Source organism: Pristis pectinata, chromosome 11 (assembly GCF_009764475.1).
Source record: "Pristis pectinata isolate sPriPec2 chromosome 11, sPriPec2.1.pri, whole genome shotgun sequence".
Classification (NCBI taxonomy): domain Eukaryota; kingdom Metazoa; phylum Chordata; class Chondrichthyes; order Rhinopristiformes; family Pristidae; genus Pristis; species Pristis pectinata.
Genome location: NC_067415.1, coordinates 21,008,336 through 21,032,317, shown reverse-complemented (window position 1 = coordinate 21,032,317; position 23,982 = coordinate 21,008,336). Strand labels below are relative to the sequence as shown.

At 43.3% G+C, this 23,982-nt stretch overlaps 1 protein-coding gene across 1 annotated transcript in view; it reads right to left on the bottom strand.

Moving 5' to 3' along the window:
* LOC127575756 (LHFPL tetraspan subfamily member 6 protein) overlaps positions 1-23,982 on the bottom strand; it is a 136,722-nt gene that overhangs the window by 6,484 nt on the left and 106,256 nt on the right. The window contains exon 3 of the mRNA XM_052025804.1: positions 100-198. Coding sequence (XP_051881764.1) covers positions 100-198 — 99 coding nt within the window. The remainder of the gene's footprint in view (positions 1-99; positions 199-23,982) is intronic.

Below are 23,982 nucleotides of genomic sequence, written 5' to 3'. Positions count from 1 at the left end.
GTTAGAGAACATCACCACAGCTTGTATATTTTCACCACAGCCTTTGCCAATGGTTCACAGGCCCGAGAAAGATTCTGCCTGGAAGTTCACTGTCCTTACCGAGCTCAAACTGGTCTGAGAGGTTGCTGCAAGTCTGTTGAACTTCTTCACTGTTCCAACCCAGAGGGTACAGGGCACAACCTGAGCCAATCAGCAGACCTGCAAATAAAAAGAATAAATGCATTTATTACATGATTACACTGGGGGATCAATACACCCTATAAAATCATTAGTATATTAAAAATCCAAGACTACCAATAAGTTGTCATACCTAAGTTGTATTAGCTATAAGGAGGAGTTGGACAAACTTGTATTATATAAGATATTTGCGTCGAGTGTTCTGGGGGGCAGCCCGCAAGTGTCGCCACGCTTCCGGCGCCAACATAGCACGCCCACGACTTCCTAACCCGTACGTCTTTGGAATGTGGGAGGAAACCGGAGGAAACCCACGCAGATACGGGGAGAACGCACAAACTCCTTACAGACAGTGGCCAGATTTCAACCCGGGTCGCTGGCGCTGTAAAGTGTTACGCTAACTGCTACACGGTGTCAGAGGTTGAGGGGAGACCTGATAAAATTATGAGAGGCATAGATAGGGTAAATAGTCAAGAGTCTTTCTCCTAGGGTGGAAGTGTCAAATATTAGGGGGTATAAGTTTAAAGTGTGAGGAGGAATGCTTAAAGGAGATGTGTGAGGTATTTTTTTTTCCAAAGAGAGAGTGGTAGCTGCCTGGAACATGCTGCCAACAGTAATAGAAATAGATATGACAGTAACATTTAAGAGGCATTTAGACAGACACATGAACAGGCAGGGAATAGAGGGATGAAGACCATGTGGAGGGAGATGGGATTAGTTTAGATTGGCATCATGGTCAGTGCAGATTTGGTAGGCCGAAGGGCTTGTTCCTGTGCTGCACTGTTCTACGTATATCCTAGTGCCTGTTATATGATGCAGCTCATTCCATTTACAGTTGACACTGCCTAACTTCAGACTATCAAGAGGTCACTATGATATGACAGCAGAATCAAAAGAAAGTTAATCTTAAAAGCAGCAGAATATTGATAATTAGAGGCTTGTTATGTACCATGACTTTGAAGGGATGTCCAAAAGAGGATCCAAACCCCAGATAAATTGACAGAATAAAGCTCTGTCCTCTCCAACCATTTGCACATATTAAATGCAAGTGTTCCCAATTACGTACCATTAGGCCTTAGCATGTAACTGCTTTCAGAATTGATAGAAGTATCTTCAATTTGACTTTGCTGGTGCTAAACCAGATGTAAACTTGCTTGAGCTTTTGTTGGATCTCATGGTCCTTTTTAGAACCTACCAACAGAGAACAAGGGCATGCCTGGCCTAGACTTAAAACTCATGTCAGATGTACCATGGTCAATGCCAAGTCTATGAGTAGTTCAGGGAGGAAACACCAATGGCTCTCCACTTGAACCATCTCACAGGCAGTAGAGCAGCTACACTTCCAGCATTCTCTGTTTTTGTTTCGGAAACTTAATACTGAGTTTAACAATTTCAGAAAACTTTTTTCCCCCGCAGATGTGGCTGTCCCTTTGTTTCCACTTGTCATGTTTCCATTTGTCTCTGCATCATTTTGTTGCAATTACTGGTTCTTCAAGTCATGGTTATCCTGACAGCTTGGTTGATCACTGACACCCCCCTCTCTTCTCAAGACTCCACTTCCCCCCTTCCATCGTCTCTCTGCAACCTAAAACACGCTTGTCACTTTTCCAGTTTTGATGAAGGGTCCCTGACACTGAAACTTCAACCCTGTACCTCTCCCCACTGAAGGTGGCGTCGGGCCTGTGACATTTTCGAGGTGTTTTGCAGCCAAAGTAGTTCAGAAATCCCTTCAGCTTTCATCAATTCACAGAAAACAGGGCATCATTGAAAGCAAAACAACATATTCTCTGTTTTTGATGTGGATTTCCAGCATTTGCAATTTTTTGCTCAATACTAGGCTTAGCAAGCCACCAAGTTCCACGGTCAACCTGCCAGTGGATTGTGAATAAGTACAAGGATTTTCCAGGACCTTTCTCTAACCATTCTGAGGAACCCAGCTGAGGTGTCGGTCCCTTAATGTTGAACTCTGGGAAGGGTTGTGAAAGCATACTTGTACAATGTTCTCTCCTGGAGAACAGGAACAGGGACCAAGTCCATAGATCCCTGAAAGTGGCAACACAAGTAGTGGTAAAGAAGGCGTATGACACGCTTGCCTTCTTCGGTCAGGACATTTAGTATATGAGTCAGGAAGTCATGTTGCAGCTGTATAAAAGTTCAGTTGCGTAGCATTTGGAGTACTGTGTGTAGTTCTGGTTATCCTAGTACAGGATGGAGGTGGAGGCTTTGGAGAGGGTGCAGAAGACATTTACCAGGTTGTTACTTGGATTAGAGGGTATTAGCTATAAGGAGAGGCTGGACAAACTTGGACTGTTTTCTCTGGAGTGTCAGAAGCTGAGGGGAGACCTGACAGAAGTTCATCAATTTATGGGAGGTAGAGATAGGGTAGACAATCAAAACTTATTTCCCAGGGTAGAAATGTCAAATACTAGAGGGCATAGCTTTAAGGTAAGAGGGGGAAAGTTGAAGGAGATGTGCGGGGCAAGTTATTTTTAAAACACAGAGTGGTAGGTGCCTGGATCGCGCTGCCAGGGGTGGTGGTGGAAGCAGATACGATAGTGGCATTTAGATAATCACATGAATATGCAGTGAACGGAAGGATATGGATCATGTGCAGGCAGAAGGGATTAGTTTAATTTGGCATTGTGTTCAGAACAGACATGGTGGGCCGAAGGGCCTGTTCCTGTGCTGTACTGTTCTATGTTCTAAGAAACACTCTAATTGCAACCTTTTTTCTTCATATTTGGTATTGCTAAATTTTGATTTTAGCTGCTAATCTGATCAGCACAAAACTAACCAAAGAGATTGGGAACCCCCCACTGATCATTTTTGAATGATTGCACCATCTGGTCTGAAGTGTGCAGGGAATTCCAAGGGGGAATTTATTGGAAGACTCTAGTCAATGTGTGCACATATGATATGCAAGACACTTTGGATATGCTATTGTAAGCTGTAGGGTCAAACACAAGAACACAGAGTGCTATAGCGAACATTCTCCTATTTAGCCTTGTTGGAAGGCTTCTTAATGGGTAAATCTACTACATTGCTGAAGCTATCATAAATGCTTCACTCGCAGAAATTTTAGCATATTTACACAGTACCATTGTTAAACTAATACTTTTTCGTTGGAATCAAGAACTTTAAAAAAACATAATTCCTCTGGAAACACCCATTTAAAAGAATCTACTTATAAGTGGAGATGGACCCATCATTTTAACGTTAGCACATATGTAGCTGCCATTCATGTTTACAGTAATGGTAAAATTGTCAGCTTTCACCATCATCAGATCATGCAACTGACAGAAACTACTAGAGTACACACACACTCAGTGAAACACAGAAATCCAATATGTTGTTGTCAACAATTCCCTGATCCTCCACAAGGTGCCTTTTTTTGGTATTGGTATTGGTTTATTATTTTCATTTGTACCAAATGAATTCATCACACAGTGCATTGAGGTAGCACAAGGTAAAAACAATTACAGAATACAGAGTAAAGTGTCACAGCTACAAGGAAGTGCATTGCAGGTAGACAATAAGGTGCAAGGTCAAACTAGGTAGATTGTGAGGTCAAGAGTCCGTCTCATCATATAAGGGAGCCATTCAATAGTCTTATCACTTTGGGATAGAAGCTGTCCTTGAGCCTGGTGATATGTGCTCTCAGGCTTCTGTATCTTCTGCCTGATGGGAGAGGAGAGAAGACAGAATGACCCGGGTGGGTGGGGTCTTTGATTATACTGGCTGCTTCACCAAGGCAACGAGAGGTATAGACAGAGTCCATGGAGGGGAGGCTGGTTTCCGTGATGCGCTGGAATGTGTCCACAACTCTCTGCAGTTTCTTGTGGTCCGGGGCAGAACAGCTGCCATACCAAACTGTGATGCATCCAGATAGGATGCTTTCTATGATGCATCAATAAAAATTGGTGAGTGTCAAAGGGGACATGCCAAATGTTTTTAGCCTCCTGAGGAAGTAGAGGTGCTGGTGAGCTTTCTTGGCCGTGGCATCTATGACCAGTACAGGCTATTGGTATTGGTGATATTGGTGGTATTTTAGACCCCTTTCCCATGTAATCTCTAGAAATCTGTGGACTAATGAAAATTGAACGGATTCGTGAATTGCTCTGGCTGCAAAATATCTTGAGAACTTTAAAGTTTGTTGCAAAACATGCACGTGAGTTTCTCCTGGATTACCAAGCCATAATTACTGCTCATCTTTGTAAACCTAAATGCATATGGATTGAATTCACTCCTTGAAATGAGATGGATTTTAAAATAATATTCTTAATGTTCATGATGTATTGAGTTTTACTTCAAGCTTTTGTATCAGTTCCAATCTTCATTTCATTCTGTAAAATGTTTAAATTATTGGCAACAAATTGTATTTTTTAATTCCTGGATGCCAGGGATCCCATGATCTGACATTTGACAAGACAGTAACATTAGAAAAGGGAAAGCTCTCACCACAGATCAGTGGTATTGCTGCTGTCTTACCACTGAGCACAACTTGTAGAATAATTTATTGGTATGTTGTTGATGATGAATCAGAGGTGGTGTGTTTTTCTGTAATGTGCTTGAGATATAATTGGTAACAGGCCAATAGATGAAGAGTTTATTTGTCCCTAAATGTGAAGAATTGCCAGTTAAGCAACAGCACTGAACCCCAATTGTTTCTTCTTGTTTTCTTTCATCACCATTTATTTTTAACTCTGCTGTGACCCAATGTTAAAAATAACAGTGACTATCAACAGCAACAGACCCTTTATAATGTAACTTGTTCCAGGATCCAGCCAATGCCATTCTGTAACCAGCAATCAGGATGTGTTCAAAGGCACCCTCTAATTTTCTGTGCCTTGCAGTGGATGGATCTGGACTTCATTCAGTCTCTCTCTATAAGGCGTGAATACGGTCCAGGCCTCAGAAGTACAGAAAACTACATGCAGCAGTGGAGATGTTGAACATCTATCCCAGTTCATCAGACAGTTTCATCTTTAAATACCATGTAGCAATGTAGCCACTATAATAACCTTGAACCCTTTCATTTTCTCCAACTAACACCCTTTATTCTTCCTTTTGTTTCTTATGTAAGTTTTGCACTACATCGTTGCATCAGAGCAAGGCTCTCTCTCATGTATCTTGCCACTTCTTGCTGTAAACCTCCCTGATTTTGTTCAGCCCCGGCAACAGATGAAGTGCTCGGAGCTAGAAATAACATTCCTTGAAAATGCAGTCATGTCTCTCAATACCTCCTAGTCATCTTCCGGCTCTATGCTTTTATCATCAACATTTCTTTGAAATTCACCCCCAGAGTTGTCTCCCCATTCTGCTCAAGGTTGCAGCAGAAGGGGGTCACTTCACTTCCCTAAGTAGCTTTCCTTCCTGTCTGGTTCTCCCCATTTTGCCACTAATTTCACTGGGTTCAAAACCTTCCTCAAAATTATTCTAATCAAACCTCTTTTCAACCCATCCCAAAATAACCCTTCTCTCGTGGCAGTTTCTCCCCACATGTCGTCCAAGTTTTAATGCCATGTTGCACATGAGGAAAGCTCCAAAAATGCAAGTTGTTATTCTGTGGCATCACACAGTCAAAAATCACAGAAGGAGACTATTCAGCCCAATGTGCCTATGCTGACCCTTTGAAACAGATATCCAATTATTCCCACTGCCCTGTTATTTCCTTAGACCACTGTGTTTCAATCCAGTTTCATCACCCTTTTAGCTAGAACGTTCAAGATCATAACAATTTGCTCTTATAACAAAAAATCCTCTTTCATCATTTTCCAATTATGATTGCAGGACCTCCAGTGCCACTAAAATGCAACTTTAACTTTAAGACCACTTCAACTCTATTTGAGGGTGGTACTCATTATAAAGTATATGCTCTTGGCAGAGTCATAGAGAGTTGTAGAGTTGTACAGCACAGGAACGGGCTCTTTGGCCCACCACGTCCATGCCAAACTTTTTGCCCATCTACACGAATCCCATTTGCTCACATAAGGTCTGTATGCTCTTATGCCTTGTCTTGTCAAGTGCCCATCTAAATACCTCTTAAACACAGTGATTACATCTGATTCCACCATCTCTTCTGGCAGCGAGTTCCAGATAGCAGCCATTCCCTGTGTAAAACAAAACGATCCCTTCAAATTCCCTTTAAAACTTCTAGATCTCATCGTAATCACATACCTTTTGTTTTGACTACCCCCACCATGGGAAAAAGATTTTATCTATCCTATCTATGCCTCTTATAATTTTATTTATCTCTATCAGGTCACCCTCACCTCCAGCTTTCTTTGCTCCAGGGAAAACAAGCCCAGCCTATCCAATCTCTCTCTAACAGCGAAGACCTCCAATCCAGTCAATGTCCTGGTGAATGTCGTCTGCACCGTCTCCAACACAATGACACCCTTCCTATTTTATAGAGACCAGAACTGTACACAATACTCCAAGTGGGGTCTAACCATTGTTTTGTAAAGTTGCAACATAACATCCCGACTTTTATATTCTATGCCCTGACCTATGAAGGCAGGCATGCTATATGCCTTCTTTGCCACCCTATCTACCTGTGCTGCCACTTTCAGGGAACTATGGATGTGAACCCCAAGATCCCCCTGTTCATCGAAAATTCCTTAACACCCTACCATTTACTGTATATGCCCTACCTCTGTCTTCCCAAAATGCCTTACCTAGCACTCATTGGGATTAAATTCCATCTGTCAACACTCCATCCAACTTTCTATCTGATTTCTATCTTGCTGTAACCTTAGACAACCTTCCTAGCTATCCACAACACTACCAAATTTCATGTCATCCACAGACTTACTAACCACACCTTCTACATTCACATCCAAGTCATTGATATATATATGTATCACAAACAGCTAGGGCACTGCACTGATCCCTGCAGTACATCACAGACTTCCAATCGGGAAAGCATTCACCACTATCCTCTGTCTCCTATCACCAAGCCAATTTTGGATCCAATTAGTCAGTTTGCCTTGGATCCCGTGTGCCTTAACCTTCCAGCCTACCATGCAGGACCTTGTAAAATACATTACTAAAGTCCACATAGAGAATGTCTACCACCCTGCCTTCATCCGTCTTCTTAGCTACCTCCTTAACAAATTCAATCAAATTAATAAGGCAGGATCTCCCTTGCACAAAGCCATGCTGACCATCCCTTGATCAGCCCTTGCCTTTCCAAATGTACAGCAATCGTATCCCTTAGGATTCTCACTGATGATTTTCCTACCACTGATGCAAGGCCCACCAGCCTGTAGTTATCTGGCATCCCTGCTGCCCTTCTTAAATAAAGGAACAATATTAGCTATCATCTAGTTTTCTGGCACCTCACCTGTTGCTAATGAAGATACAACAATCTCTGTCAGGCCCTCCAGCTATCTCCTCCCTTGCTCTCTCCTGATCTGTTCCAGATTATCGAAGTACCTCGCCCTGAACTCACTATCTTCCAGGTTCTTCCCCTAGATGAATACAGATGAGAAGTGTTCATTTTATACCTTGCCCACATCACCTGGCTCAACATTTAGATTACCCCTTTGGTACCCCAGGAAATCCACTCTTCCCCTGGCTACCCTCTTGTTCCTAATATATTTATAGAATGTCTTGGGATTCTCCTTAATCTTCACCCCCTTTTTCCCTCATAATTGAACAACAATTAATTTCAAAATATCAAAGCTTGGTATCCAACCATGACTCACCTCAGACAAATGGAAAAGAAAAAGAATAGGCCAAGAATTATAAGCTTCCTCTCTGTAACATTGAAGCACAGGTACATTAAATCACTAAAATACTTGCAAGTCCAATTCCAACTCCAGGTGACAGTGTTTCTATAATCTTCTTCATCACTTTGAGAAAAAGGTAGGTAGGGCTGAGTAAGTTCCAATGTTTAATTGTGCACTGGTCAGAGACACATGAGTAGCCCACTTACTGCTGCCTCACTGAGCAGTGAGTCCTTGTGGTGCTCTTGGTTCTGGCAGCTGAACACCCACAGGTATGTAACCCCCATCCTCTAAAACAGCATCTACTTGGGGGGCTGTGTTCAGCTCAGCTGGGAACACTGTGAATGCCTGCTTTCACAGGAGGGAATCCGTCAATAACCACCCCATGGCTCTGTGTGGAGAGGCTGACTGTGAGGGCTGGTATTGGGGTCATGTGTGGCAACCAATGGTGCTGTTTAGTGCTGAGATGCTCAGAGCTCAACGCTGGTCGAGACGGTAAGTGGGATCGTTGCTTGGGACTGGCAGCACCTACTCTATATTATCACCTCCTTTACTGGTGTTCCTGCTTATCTCCCTCCAGCACCTGTCTCCAACCTTCACATTCTCCCTTTGTCTGCCTCCATCTATCATTCACCTGATTCCACCCCCTCTCCTCTCCCCTACCTGGTGCAACCTGCCTGTCATCTTACACCCCTCCTCAGTCCACCAATCACCTCGGGCTCCTATCTCACCACTCCCCTTCTCCTCTTTATACTGGCCACCTCGCCTCTCCAATCTCAGTCCTGAGGCAGGGTTTTGACCCAAAACATCGACAGTTCTTTTCCCCCCTCCACAGATGCTGCTCGACTCGCTGAGTTCCTTCAGATTGTTTGTTGCTCAAGATTCCAGCATCTGCAGTCTCTTGTGTCTCCTGATCCATATGTTGCTTGTTTCCAACGGTCTCTCTCGTCACCACCTGTTTGATGTGATGGACACTGCTGTTTGGTTGGTTTCATGGCTATCCCGACCCCTGAGATTTCTGTACAGTAATAAGCTCAAAGCGATCAAGAAGATCTTTGAGCTTGTGCACCCAAACAAGGAGAGAGGGAGGCAGCAGGTGTCACGGTGGTGAGGGAGATTGTTGGATCTGACGGGTCTGACAAACGTGGAGCAGGAGCTGTTGGTTCCAGGCAATGGCCTCACTCACTGTACCAGCGAGGATGAAGCCCCGAGTCCCACGTCGCAGTGCTGAGCACCCCTTACTCTGGCCTGTCCGACGACGGCCATCACAGGCAGGCTGTTCACACTGAACCATGGCTGGTTACTTGCTGAATGTGTGCCAGGTTCCTGGCACAACAGTGGGCAGTCATTGGGGAAAAGGAGGTTTGTACCAGGTTCCCAGCACAGTTGATAACACATCTATATGCTATAGTGCTGTAATGATCCTTTTTAGTACTGCTTCCATTAGTGACCTCATTTGCAGGAACACATTCTGAATGAGGTACCAGTGCATATTAAGGCGGACATATATAAGATTGTTTAAAATGTGCAAGATAATGGAAGGAAATAGAAAGAGCAGATGAAAAACACGATGATGCTGGAGGAACTCAGCAGGCCAGGCAGTATCCGTGGAGAAAAGCAGGCGGTCAACGTTTTGGGTCGGGATCCTTCTTGAGGTGTCCTGAGGAAGGGTCCTGATCCGAAACGTTGACCACCTGCTTTTCTCCACTGATGCTGCCTGGCCTGCTGTGTTCCTCCAGCATCATCGTGTTTTTCATCTAGATTTCAACATCTGCAGTCCTTTGTTTCTCTAATAGAAAGAACAGACCCACTGGTCTTAATAATTCCTCGAAATTCTTATTAAATACTTGAATGATGCTGACTTTCTCTCCCTTCATCTCTTTTTCCTAACACCTCAGCTGCATTGAGCTTAGACACACAGCCAATAAACTTCCTCCAGGAAAACTCTATTCACTCAGTCCTGATGCAGGGTTTTGACCTGAAATGTCAACCATTTCTTTCCTCCCACAGATGCTGCTCGACCCGCTGAGTTCCTCCAGCAGATTGGTTGTTGCTCCAGATTCCAGCATCTGCAGTCTCGTGTCTCCAAACTCCTTTCACTGTCTCACTTGCAAATAAAAGAAAATAATTCCCAACAACTGGGGATCCTGAAATGATGGCCTTTACAAAGTAATCAGTCCTGATGCAGGGTCTCAACCCGAAATGTCCACCATGCCTCTGCTTCCACAGATGCTGCTTGACCTTGCAGCAGTTTGATTTTTGCTATCATAAAGAAATGCCTGCCCCCAAAACACCACTCTTAAGAAGTGACAGTTGAGCTGTCAATTATTTATCTTTCTTAATCAAAAAGCTGGAAATTCTCAGCAGGTTCGTGATGAAAAGTCAGCAATTTGAAATGTTAACTTTGTTTCTGTCTCCAGAGATGCTGTTTGACCTGCTGAACATCTGCAGTTTTTACATCAGTTTTCCAGCATCCACAGTTTTATTTTTCCCTTTTAATTCAGAGTGAGCCATAGGGTCTTGGTTTTGTAGCAACTAGTCATGTTGCTATGTAGATTACCAGCAGCGTCATAAAGCACAATAACCAAGAGCTGAAGTCTGTCAAAATGCTTCCAGGTGATGTTATTTTCCTTTGGTTTTACAGCAGGCATGAGATGAGGCAGGTGGGAGTACTTTAGAAGTTAACCACCTGGATTAAAAAGAGGGGGGCATGACTTCCTTCAGGTTAGCAGGTTACAATATAACACCATCTTTAACAACGTTACTACCTTGCAGGCACAACGAAAGACCATTACATACACTGTCCAATGGCCGGGTTTCATTTCCTTCAGTGGCCATTATTTACAGAAATATTTTGTGTTTTGTACAGCAGGTTTAATGTCCTTCTGAGGACAAGCAAGACTCCACATCATAACTATAAGTGCAGTGTTCAAGGAGCTGAGCTTTTCAATGGTTGTGGAGTTTGTGGAAACTTGTTTACAACAGTTATTATTTCTGCCATTAGCGACAACAATAAGCTCTCTTATCAACCGGCTTGTTATTCAATGCATTCTCACCTCCCATCAACCAGCTTCTCCTTTAACAAATGACTAATTCCCTTAACAACCACTCTGCTCACTTCTCTTCTGGACTGCCCTCTTATTAACCAGCTGCTCCTTTATTATTGGCCAACTGGCTCTTACACTAACAATCCTTCGACTGTTCCCACCACTCCTCCTCCTCCTCTGCCCACTGCTCTCCTTCGCAGAGTGGCTCCCAGGGAGGGGCCATTCCTTCCTCATCAATGGACTAGTTTCCAAGCAGAAGAAAGACTAAATATTTATAGATAGAACAGTGCTAATCAGTAAAAGGAACAGAAAAACATTTATGCTTGCAAGCCATAAATTCTGATGTAGGGTCTTCGACCTGAAACGTTGACTGTTTCACTTTCCGCACCTGAACTGCTGTTTCCAGTATTTTCTGTTTTTATTTCAGATTTCTAGCATCTGCATTTTTTAAAATTTCCATAATGGTTTTTATATGTCTAATCTTGGGTAATTCTAATGTAATTCCAGGGTATTTTGTTAATGGAGACAGAATCTATTTTAAAAAAATAAATGCAAGAGAAATATTGGAAAGATCTACCACATTCTCCATCGATTGTACGGCCCAACTACAATGTTGAAAAGGTTTACCATTCTTCTCATTTATTCTTAGCTGACTTTTGCAGCATTTAGTTACAAAGGGGAAGCAAGTAACTGGAAGGATACAGTGGGTGCAGTAAACAAAGGGGATTTGGCTGCTTTCTACCCAGACAAAGAGGAGAAAAGAAAAGCCAACCACCAGTCCATTTAAACCACAGGGACTACCGGTGACTGTGATATATCACTTGGCATTTAAGATAAAACCGGCAAGTGTTGGAATTCTGAAATACAAGTGAAACAAAAAATTGTCGGGAATTCCTTGGGAAGTAAATCAGCATCTGAATCGGGAAAGGTCGATTTGTATTTGGGTGCAGCAAAGAGTCCCAGTTGAAATCCTGTCGAACTTTTCCCTTCCAGAAATTGAGTGACCTACTTATAATTTCTAACTTTAGCTGAGCAATGATTTGCTTACCAGGATATTGAGAGCTAATGCTACTTAGTGGTGACAATATTGCAGCAAAAATGGAAACTGGTAAGTTCTATAAAGATATAAATTTTGTACATTTATTCCAGGGATAATTCTGTGACCATAACTGGTTACAATTGATGGCATATGGGTTAAACTACATTTGGGGAAGCTTCCAGCAAGGTGACTAATGGACGAATGGGAGAATACAGGTCTATCTGTCATTTACCACATGTCAGGTTCCTGACCTCAGTCAGGTCAGCAGAGATACTGAGGAGAAATGCCTCAACTTTAAGGTTTCACACTGCCATGGAAAGATTGCCACAGATTTTAATAGTTGCCTGTTGCTCCACAGTAATGTGAGGACTGATGCCATTCAGTGAAGAGAACTGCGGGAGAAATTTGTCCTGGTGATGCTGTTTGCTGAGTAGAAAACAGTGGCAGAAAGGAGCAAGTTTGGATGGTTTTCTCCTGTGCCCACATTACTGCTGCTGCCATATTGACAAAGGCAGACTTCCAGATGTCTGGTTTAACTTAGTCTGCATGCTGTCCTGGTTTTTATTTGCTTATTTTTAAGCGGATACAAAGCAGGCATGGCTCTGCGACTGCACAACAATATGGCTCCCCACTCCCAGCCGGTGTTGACCTCAAGTCCTCTCCTCAGGTACTGGTGTGGGTGGGGTGTAGTGGGTAGGGAAGTGGCATGGTAGTGTAGCGGTGTGGCAGTTAGTGTAACGCTTTACAGCACCAGCAACCCGGGTTCAAATCCGGCCACTGTCTGTAAGGAGTTTCTATGTTCTCCCCATGTCTGCGTGGGTTTCCTCCTACATTCCAAAGACGTACAGGTTAGGAAATTGTGCGCATTTTATGTTGGCACTGGAAGCGTGGCGATACTTGCGGGCTGCCCCTAGAACCCTACGCAAAAAGATGTATTTCACTGTGCGTTTCGATGTACATGTGACTAATAAAGGTATCTTATCTTAATCAGAATGGAGCAACCTGTGGCAGCTGCCCATTCTCAGGAGAGCCTCAGGTCTGTGTCCATAGTCTGTTCCTTGACCGCAAATCAGCTTCTAGGCCTCTGCTGCTTCTGCTGTTTAATTCTTTCCTGCAGCATTTTCTGTGCTTTGTGCCGAACTGCAGACGAGCTTTTAGTCTGCACAACTAATCACCGTCATGGGGCTGACTGTGTTCCTTGTACTGCTGTCGGGACTGCTGGCGAATGGTTTGTGTGCAGCTTCCCTGTGGCTTCAGACATGATATGTGCAGCTGCTTAGAAGCAGCTCATATCAAAGGGGCAATCAGCAGGACTTCAGACGGCTGCTTTCTGTGCCCTGCACAGGCGATACTAAGCAGGGGTCAAACACAGAGGGAATCCTCCCATCTGGCAGGGTTAAGGCACCCCCCACCCACCTCTGAATCCACATCAGATTTATTAAACTAATATATTTTCTTGCCAACCTGTGGAGCTGTTCAATATCCTGCTGACTGTCTCCCTGTCACAGTACATGATGTTAAAGGTCTATTCTCAGTGAATTTGTGACAACAATGAAGCCTTTTGTCTACACCAGGCTATGTTTTGGCTCATTCTTTGCCATGGTAATAATCAAGACTGAAGCCACTCTCCATTCTAAAACCAGATCAATGTAGTCACTGGTCCCAGAACAGACGTAGACCCAGACATTCATGCAGGACGAATTTTGGACCCGTGCAGGGCAAGAGAAACAACCTGGTCCTGAACAGGAAGCTCCAAGATGGTTCTGGATCTCAGGTTTCATTGTTACAGCCACAAATCTAACATGAAGGCAGTCACCAGAGAAGATGGAGCAGGGGTGGGGGTGGAAGGCAGGTTAGGTAAATGTCTGGGATGTGAAGGAGGCAGTGGGTGGGACGGAGGTAAAGGGAGAACCCAACTCCGGATATAGGGAAGGGAGGAACTGGACTGCAGCAACTTCATGTTCCTTACACGTGGAAGATCTTCTCTTCCACCTGGCTCCAACGTTCAGGTTAAATGCATTTTAAAGCTTTCCGTGTGATCTAACAGGAAGGTTCTTTTACGACTTTTGCTTGCCCCAGAGTAAGTTAATTGAATGGTAACAGTCCCTTACTTGTATTATTCCCCTTATTTGCCCATTCAGGTCCATAGGAATTAGGAACAGGAGCAGGAGAAGGCCAGTCAGCTCCTCAAACCACTCTGACATTCAATAATATCACAGCTAAACTGATTGTAGCTTCACCTCTCGAATACTGCCTCACCTCAGCAAACTTTCATCTCTTTACTTCTCTGCCTTAAAAATATTCAAAGACTTGTCTTCCACCACCTTTTGAGGAAGAGAGTTTCAAACACTCATGACCATCTGAGATAAAAAAAATCACTTCATCTCTGTTTCAAATGGGTAACCCTTATTTTTACACAGTGAGCCCTAGTTCTGACTTCTCTCACAAGAGGAAACATCTTCTACACCTTCACCCTGTCAATCCCCTCAGGATCTTTTATGTTTCAGTCAAGTTACCTCTCACTCTTCAAGCATAATGTTTTGACCTTTACCAATATGACAGGTGGCTTGCCTTTGGTACAAGATAGGTTTATGCTTCTTGATCACTACACTGGAGCCATTTGATGTCTGATCCCCCTGGATTTCAAGGTCTGAATAAATAATTTAAACATCAGGAAGTTCTACATACATTTAATCTTTATCTCTGACCTTGATGATCCGACTAAACAAAGTGCTATTACCAACAGGGGACAAAGCAATGGCTCCAGCATTAGGCAAGCATTGTTCTTCAGTGAGAAAGAGCCTCAGTCTACCCAAAATGTTTTCAACAGATTTTTTTTTGTTCATGGAGTGCTGCCAAGCCATTTGATTTGAATATAAATCTCCCTAGAGCCTTACTAAATATATGTTTTATTGCCAACTCTACATGAATTTAAGAGATGTGTTTTTAATTTCTCTTATAACAGTCAATCATCAAAGAGTTTTAAAGTTGATCTTGGGCCCACTAGCTTGAAACCACCATTCCCTCAAAAGCCATGTGAGAGAGAAATAACAGGCACTGAATACGGTTATGATCAGGGATTTTATTTTGAGTCCACTTTTCCACAAAGTTAGTTCTGGAGATGAGACTATTGTTCCCCTACATTCTGAGGGGGCATCAAGGGTGATTATTACTGCAATACAACTCTATATTGATTTTTTACTGGTCATCTCTATATGAATAAATCTGCTTGGTGGTTTTGATAATACGGCACACAACAGGTCAATCAAACAGCATTAGCTATCTACAGGATCTACAAATGAGACCTAATTAAGAGCACCATCTTGCTTAAAGATATAAAAGTTCTGAATGTGTTTTGTTTCATTTGAGATTTATAGCTATTATAGTCAAATATTGTACAAGTAAAATCAAACAGTTGCGGCTGAAAGCAATGGTAATCTCATAGTCCAGATCTAGCTTGAAAGACTTACATTCACGGAGTGCCACTTTCAATATGGGCTGGATAGTCTCCCTCTATGCCATAATACGTAGGTAAAGTGTTTTTCATCACTGAGGTAATGTAGGTAATTTGCAGTCAATTTTTATATAGCCAGATCCCACAAATGTAACAGATAATGACCAGATAATCTCTTTTTAGGGATTGGTTCAGAGATGAAAATAGGTCAGGGCAGTGAGAAAATTCCCCTGCTCTTCAAAATAGCATACACTGAGGTAACAGTTGGGTTCTCAGTTTATCTTTCATGTGAAGAGCAGCGTCAGTGAGAGAGCAGGCTGAGAAGTTGATCTAGGTTATGAGCTCACGTTAATGGAGTGAGACTTGAACCCACTGAGGCAAGACTGATAATTACGGTAATTATAATCTATGGCTTGGTAATAAATAGGATTGACTTGGCTCAACTATTCTCGTAACAATGGGCACATCCAATTCCAAGGAGATCCTATCCAAATCAGCACTTATTTTCCACGTATATCTTTAGAAGTGCATTGGAGTCATCCAACAAACAATTCCCTCTAATTCCATGGATGGAATTAGAGGGAATTCCATTCCATTCCCTGGGCACTGTGACTGGTAGAACCACACCAATTACAATTGATTCTGGCTTTTGCCCCCTTCCTTTACAGTCCTGATGAAGGGTCCCGACCTGAAACGTCGACTGTTTATTTCTCTCCATAGATGCTGCCTGACCTGCTGAGTTCCTCCAGCACTTTTTGTGTGTGTTGCTCCAGATTCCAGCATCGGCAGAATCTCTCATCTCTCCAATTACAGTTATGGCATTTTATTTCCACCAAATGGTGGGGTTGTCATAGAATGTGGTGACTACCAGAGCTTCCTAGCTCTCTCCTGCCTCAACCCATCTGCTGCTAACATCACCAGAGTCTTACTGCTTCCAAGCCTAGAAACTGGATTAGGTCGAAAACCATTTGCATTCATTGTTATGCATAAATAGCATCGTAAAACACAACTCTTGGCATGCTTTGAAGTGTTTGCAGCCACTTCCTGTCGATGTCAGGAAATTGGACTGCACTCAATTCACCCCAACACTCATGTCATGTCTCTGCCGGACTTTGCTATGTGATGATGTCATCAATGTGCTCATCGCCCATTAATTACTTAGCAACAGAAATTGGGATCAAAAGTTCATAAATAACTCACAGTACATCACAATGCAAGCAGTGAAACCTTAATGATTTAAAGTATCCCTCTGTGTTTGCCATATTTTTACAGTGAAAATCATCTCCTGTTGTTTTATTTTTCTATATATAAAACTTCATTGCCAGCAGCCCTCAGTCCACTCCTGATGTACACAGTTCACAGGCCCATCAATGCTGCTACTGATCCCGCTTCATTCTCGGGAGGTGGAGACCCATCCAACACCACACCTTGTATTCACCCCTCGTAACCCAGCTTTAAACAACCCATTTTGACCTGACCTTCCATGGCGATGTCCAATTTGGTTTGGGGCAAAATACAGCGGCTATTCCGTACCCTAAAAATAGGCAAAATCCATTTCCTAGGCTGCAGGTTTAACCGTTTGGATGTTCTTCCAGCTGGCTCTTCATCTTCAACCTGGTGGACCTCAGCTCATTCAGAATGTCGCTGCTTGTCTTCTGCTCCACAATTAACCTTCAACGGTGCAGGCCAATAACTTACTCTGCAGTGCCAACCTTTTTTTGGAATGGGATTCAGGCTAGGAATCATAAAATCGTTACAGCACAGGGGGAGATCAAGTGAGTGCTGGCTCTTTGTAGAATAAACCAATCCTTTTCCCCTGCTCTTTCTTTGTAACTTGCAAATTATTTCCCCTCAAAGTTCCCATCCAATTCCCAGGCCGACTAGGAAAGGCCACGCTGCATCTGGTATTCGGCAATAAACCTGGTTGGGTGAAAGACCTCTCAGTGGGCGAGCATTTCAGGGATAGTGACCACAACTCCCTGACCTTTAGCATAGCCATGGACAAAGATAGGAGCAGACATAATGGGAAAGTATTTAACTGGGGGAGGGCACATTACAATGGTATTAGGCAAGTACTTGGGACCGTAAACTGGGAACAGGTGTTGTTTGGTAAATGCACCGCAGAAATGTGGAGGTTGTTTAGGGACCACTGACATGGGGTTCTAGATAGATTTGTCCTGCTGAGACAAGGAAAGGATAGTAGGGTGAAGAAACCATGGTTAACAAGAGAGGTGGAAGGTTTAGTCAGGAGGAAGAAGGAAGCATATTTAAAGTTTAGAAAGCAAAAATCATATAGGGCTCTTGAGAGTTATAAGGTAACCAGGAAGGAGCTTAATAAGGGACTTAGGAGAGAGAGAAGGGGACATGAGGAGACCTTGGAAAGTAGGGTTAAGGAAAACCCTAAGGCGTTCTACATGTATGTGAGGAACAAGAGGATGACTTGGGTGAGGGTAGGACTGCTCAGGGATGAGGGGGGAATGATGTATCTGGAGGCAAGGGAGGTAGAGAGGTCCTAAATGAATATTTTGCTTCAGTGTTCACCAGGGAGAGGGACTTGGATGAATGTGAGGTTAGTGTAGAACAGGCAAATGTGTTGGAGCATGTCGAGGTTAAGGAAGAACTAGTGTTGGAGCTACTAAAAAGCATTAGGATAGATAAGTCCCCAGGGTCGGACAGGATATACTCCAGGTTACTATAGGAAGCGAGGGAAGAGATTGCTGGAGAGTTAATGATGATCTTTTGAGTCCTCCCTGGCCACAGGTGTGGTACTGGAGGATTGAGGATGGCAAATGTTTCATTGCTCAAGAAAGGTAAAAGGGATAATCCTGGGAATTAAAGACCACTGAGTCTTACATCAGTGGTGGGCAAACTATTGGAGAGGATTCTTAGGGACAGGATTTATGAGCATTTGGAGAAGCATAGTTTTATTAGGGATAGTCAACATGGCTTTGTGAAGGGCAGGTCATGCTTCATGAGCCTAACAGAGTTTTTTGAGGAAGTTGATGAAGCTAGTGTGATGGATGTGGTATATATGGATTTTAGCAAGGCATTTGACAAGGTTCCCCATGGTATGCTCATTCAGAAAGTCATGAGGTATGGGATCCATGCAAAATTGGCTGTGTGGATTCAAAATTGGCTTGCCCACAGAAGGCAGAGGATGGTTGTAGAAGGGGAGTATTTGACCCGGAAGTTAGTGACCAGTAGTGTTCTGCAGGGATCTGTTCTGGGACCCCTGCTCTTTGTGATTTTTATAAATCATTTGGATGAGGAAGTGGAAGGATTGGTTGGTAAATTTGCAGATGACGCGAAGGTTGGTGGTGTAGTAGATAGTGAGGAAGGTTGTCGTAGGTTGCAACAGGATTTAGACAGGATGCAGAGCTGGGCAGAGAAGTGGCAGATGGAGTTCAGTCTGGAGAACTGTGAAGTGATGCACTTTGGAAGATCGATCTTGAAGACAAAGTACATGGTTAATGGCAGGATTCTTAGCAGTGTGGAGGAACAGCGAGATCTTGGGGTCTAAGTCCATAGATCCCTCAAAGTTGCCACACAAGTAGATAGGGTGGTTAAGAAGGCGTATGGTACGCTGGCCTTTATTAGCTGGGGGATTGAGTTCAAAAGCCACCAGGTAATGTTGCAGATCTAAAGAGACTCTGGTTAGACCACACTTGGAATATTATGTTCAGTTCTGGTCACCACACTATAGGAAGGATGTGGAAGCTTTGGAGAGGGTGCAGAGGAGATTTACAAGAATGCTGCCTGGGTTGGAGAACATGTCCTATGAGGAGAGGTCAAGTGAGTTAGGGCTTTTCTCTTTGGAGCGATGGAAGATGAGAGGAGACTTGACAGAGGTGTATAAGATTATGAGAGGCATAGACAGAGTGGACAGCCAGCACCTTTTCCCCAGGGTGGCAACAGCCAATACTAGGGGTCACCCATTTAAGGTGTGTGGAGGAAAGTTCAGGTGAGATGTCAGAGGTAGGCTTTTTTTTTTACACAGAGAGTGGTGGGTGCCCAGAATGCACTGCCAGGGGTGGTGGTAGGGGCCAATATGATAGGGTCATTTGAGAGACTATTAGATAGGCACATAAACAAAAGAAAAATATAGGGTTATGGAAGATGAAGTAGAGAGGGGCATAGATAGAATGGGGATAAGGTTTATATAGGTCAGCACAACATCATGGGCCGAAGGGCCTGTACTGTACTGTTCTATGAAATTCTCTGTTTGACTTTCCAACTCTCTAGGAGTTGATGATGCTGGGCCAACCAACACAATTCAAAAATTTCTCTCAAGGTTTACGCAGAGAAGTGAAGCACAAATGGATAAGTAACTGAACATTATCTTTGTTGCACACCAGAGATTTTTGAATCCTTGAGGTCCCTTGAACAATCCATTTTGATTTATTAAATTTTCCATTAGGTCTGTTCACAACCCAGTATGTTTGCCTTTCCCAGCTGTGCAAAGACCACAGAATTTGAACAAAACACCCCAAGGAAACACACAGCCCTAATCATCAGGGAGATCGCTCCTCAGTAATTACATTTATGTTGCCATGGGGGCACTTAGACCTCTGGCAGGGAAGAGCCAGCTGCTTCCCCTCTTAAAACCTGGCTGTCGGTAGTGTTGTGGACAGCAGAATCAACTGGTGGAGCAGCGATTCTGCCCCTTACCTGCCGCAGTGGCATCTGAACTCCATTCATTGCTGCCACCATTAGCATTAACAAGATGTGAAGGCCTCCTATCTGGATGCATCATGGTTTGGTATAGCAACAGCTCTGCCCGTGACCGCAAGAAACTGCAGAGAGTTGTGGACCCAGCTCACATGTCATGGAAACCAGCCTCCCCTCCATAGACTGTCTACACTTCTTGCTGCCTCAGCAAAGCAGCCAACATAATCAAAGACCCCATCCACCGTGGACACTCTCTCTTCTCCCCTCTCCCATCGGGCAGAAGATACAAAAGCCTGAAAGCACATACCACCAGGCTCAAGGACAGCTTCTATCCTGCTTTATAAGACTATTGAACAGTTCCATAGTACGATAAGATGGACTCTTGGCTTCACTATCTACCTTGTCATGGCCTTTCACCTATTGTCTGCCTGCACTGCACTTTCTCTGCAACACTTTATTCAGCACTCTGTTATTGCTTTTCCCTTATAATACCTCAATGTACTGATGTGATGAAATGATCTGTATGGATGGCATGCAAAACAAAGTTTTTCACTGTACCTCGGTATATGTGACAATAATAAACCCATTTACTTACCATTTATTGGAGTAATAGGAATTACATTGCAGGCCACACTCATCCTTTGACTAAACCTTATTGATAATGCTCTTCAATTAGATGCAGATGCAAGGAATCATAATAATGTGTGCTTTTGTAGCAGCTTTAACAATATAAAAGGTCCCAAGGCAATCCACAGGAATATTAACAGACAAAATTTGACACTGAGTCACGAGGACCAAAAGCTGCAGAGGTAGCTTTATAACAGCATCTTAAAGGAAGTGGGGAAGAAGTTAAGGAAGGTGATTCCTGAGTTCACAAGACTCTGGGCAGCTGTGGCAGCACAGTTGTGCAGCTGGCATAGCTGCTGCCTCGCAGTGCCAGAGACCCAGCTTCAATCCTGACCATGGGTGCTGTCTGTGTGGAGTTTGCATGTTCTCCCTGTGACCGCACGTTCTCCAGTTTCCTGACGTACAGGTTGGTAGGTTGATTTGCCACTGTAAATTGCCCCTAGCATGTAGGTGAGTCATAGAATCTAGAGGAAGTTGATGAGAATGTGGGAGGAAAACAAAACAAAAAACGGGATTTGGTAGGATGAGTGTAAATGGGTGCTTGATGGTTGGTGCGGACTCAGTAGGTGGAAGGGCCTGTTTCCGTGCTGTATCTCTCTATGACTTTGGCAACTAACCACCAATGCAGGAGCAATTAAATGTGCAGATGGGCAAAGGTAGTGGAGGGTTACAGAGCAGGAAGAAGTTCCAGGGATAGGAAAGCAGGACTTTGAAAGCAAGCATTAACATTTCATGTTGAATGCATTATCAGACGAGTGGTGATGGGGAAGGGGAATTGACATGAGGTACAGTATGGGACAGTTAAGGTTTGGGTATTAACAACAAACCACAGGCCAACACAACCAGCTTTCATTGTCTGTTTTAATTTCCAATCCAATGTTATACATGTTTCAAATAACAGAAAATAAAAAACATTCGTCAATATAAACTGCCATCAGTAAAACATGGCAGAACGGAAGAAGGCAAAGATTTAGTTTATTTCTAAAGAAGCCATAGGACATGTGTAAGCAATTCCATTAACATATAACCTCGCTTTCTCCAGGAATAAAGATCAAACCTTTCTCCAGTGCAAGACTCCATATGAGTCTTTACCACACTGAAATACACTGAAAAGCAAAATCTCCATTCATTCAACTTATCTTGCTCTAGGAAACCTATAACCTCCCAGGGATTCTCCATCAGACAACAGCTAAACCTGGTTAAGAAGCAAGGTGGAGCTCCACCATCCCATAAGGTCAATACATGCACTGCAGAAATTTGATTCTGAGCCTCAGGTTCCCTGAAAGACTTAGCTTAGGAAAAGGTATTTGATCACAATACAATTCCCAGCCATTTAATGCAGAAAAAAAATATAAAAATTTAAAGCACTTTTGATCTTGCCAGCTTGGAATCAGTTTTAGGAATCTGGAGTTGTGTGTTCTCACTAACTGCACAGCATGCGTTTTGCAGGACTCTGTAAGCCCTAACACTGGCCCCAACAGTGTATAACTCCAGACAAAATTGAATATCTGCCAATTTTCTGAATTCCACAATGAAAGCAATTCATTTTTTAAAAAGGAAATGACATTATACCAATCCATTATTTATAGGAAATGGAAGCTAGGATATTTCATTCTGCACCAATGGGGCACATTAATTCGATAAGCGTTCAGTTGGAAAGTGGAGAGCAAATAACCTCAGGGTCTGAAAGAAGAAAAATAATGCCAGGGATCAGACTCTTCTTAAAGAGTTAATTGGTTCAGTCACACCTCTTGCAAAAAAAAGTTCTTTATTTTTGTTGCCTGCAAATCAAGTCCAAGTGTAGGCAAAGTGTAGTGGACTGTCACTTCTGTCATCTGGCTGTGACATTGTGTCAGACTGCTGAATAATAGCCACCTTGTTATGCTCCAATTGTCTCCATAGAAATGCAGACAACCCCTTTCAGTATCAATGATGCAGGAACCATTATGCGCCCTTTGGTAATTCCCCACTAGTCTCAGGTCTTCCAGCTTTGAAAACAGCAAACCCACACAGGGCATTCGATGGGGGGGGGGGGGGGGGGGGGGGGGGGGATGCCTGTGACATCTAATGACAGCTAGCCCTCAAATCCAGATAATTTAACAGTGCATTCAACTGGAACAAACCTACACTGCACAATTTCTGAAATACTGTGCCATTCCCATGATGAGATATAAAACTCATTCATCTATTTCACTCCGTATAAAATAATCCTGATTAGTGCATTAAAATATTACAATGCTCAAAAGAAGCAAATTTACATGCTATTTTACATTTTCTTTCCTGCACTACTGTCTGGAAAGCCTCGACTCAGACTGGTGTGGAGTTGCATGCAGGGCACATTGCTAAAGTCTTCACATCTACTTGGTGTGTACCACACGGCACCTGTGCACTGAGGCAGGCAACAAATCTCATATTCAGGAGATGAATGGCATATTCTGATACTGTCCTAGTGTTTGGCTGCCTCCCATTGTATCTGTGCTCAGCTGCTGTGGACGGAGGATTCTGATGTGAGGATCAGAGCAGAAGGAGGTAACACTTGCTCCCCAGGATCTATCCTTTCGTATGGCACTAACTGCTGAAAGTGTCCAACAATAAATTGGTAAGTTGGTTTATTATTGTCACATGTACCGAGGTACAGTGATAAACTTTGTTTTACATGCCATCCATACAGATCAGCGCATTGAGGTAGTACAAGGGGAAACAATAACAGAGTGCAGAATAAAGAGTTACAGTTACAGAGAAAGTGCAGTGCAGGCAGACAACAAGGTGAAAAGGTCATAATGAGGTAGATTGTGAGGTCAAGAGTCCATTTTATTGTACTAGGGAACAGTTCAATAGTATAATAGCGGGATAGAAGCTGTCCTGGAGCCTGGTGGTACAAGCTTTCAGGCTTTTGTATCTTCTGCCCAATGGGAGAGAAGAGAGAATGTCCGGGGGGGTGGGGTCTTTGATTATATTGGCTGCTTTACTGAGGCAGCGAGAAGGTGTGCAGACTTCCTCAAGGTGAAGGAGTCATGTGCTCTTCCCAGAAACATGGCATTCACCATGAGGAAATTCTACCTGTGATACACAACCACTAGCACATTGAGTGGGAATCTTCCTTCTTGATAAAAAACGGTCCCTGGTATTAATGGAAGCCCTCATGTATACATGAGTGCAGTCACTGGTTGCCTGCACTTGTGTGAAATGCTGGCAAAATTCAAGGTTGGAGATGCCTCTGCATCCTCTTCAAAATCAAAGCAG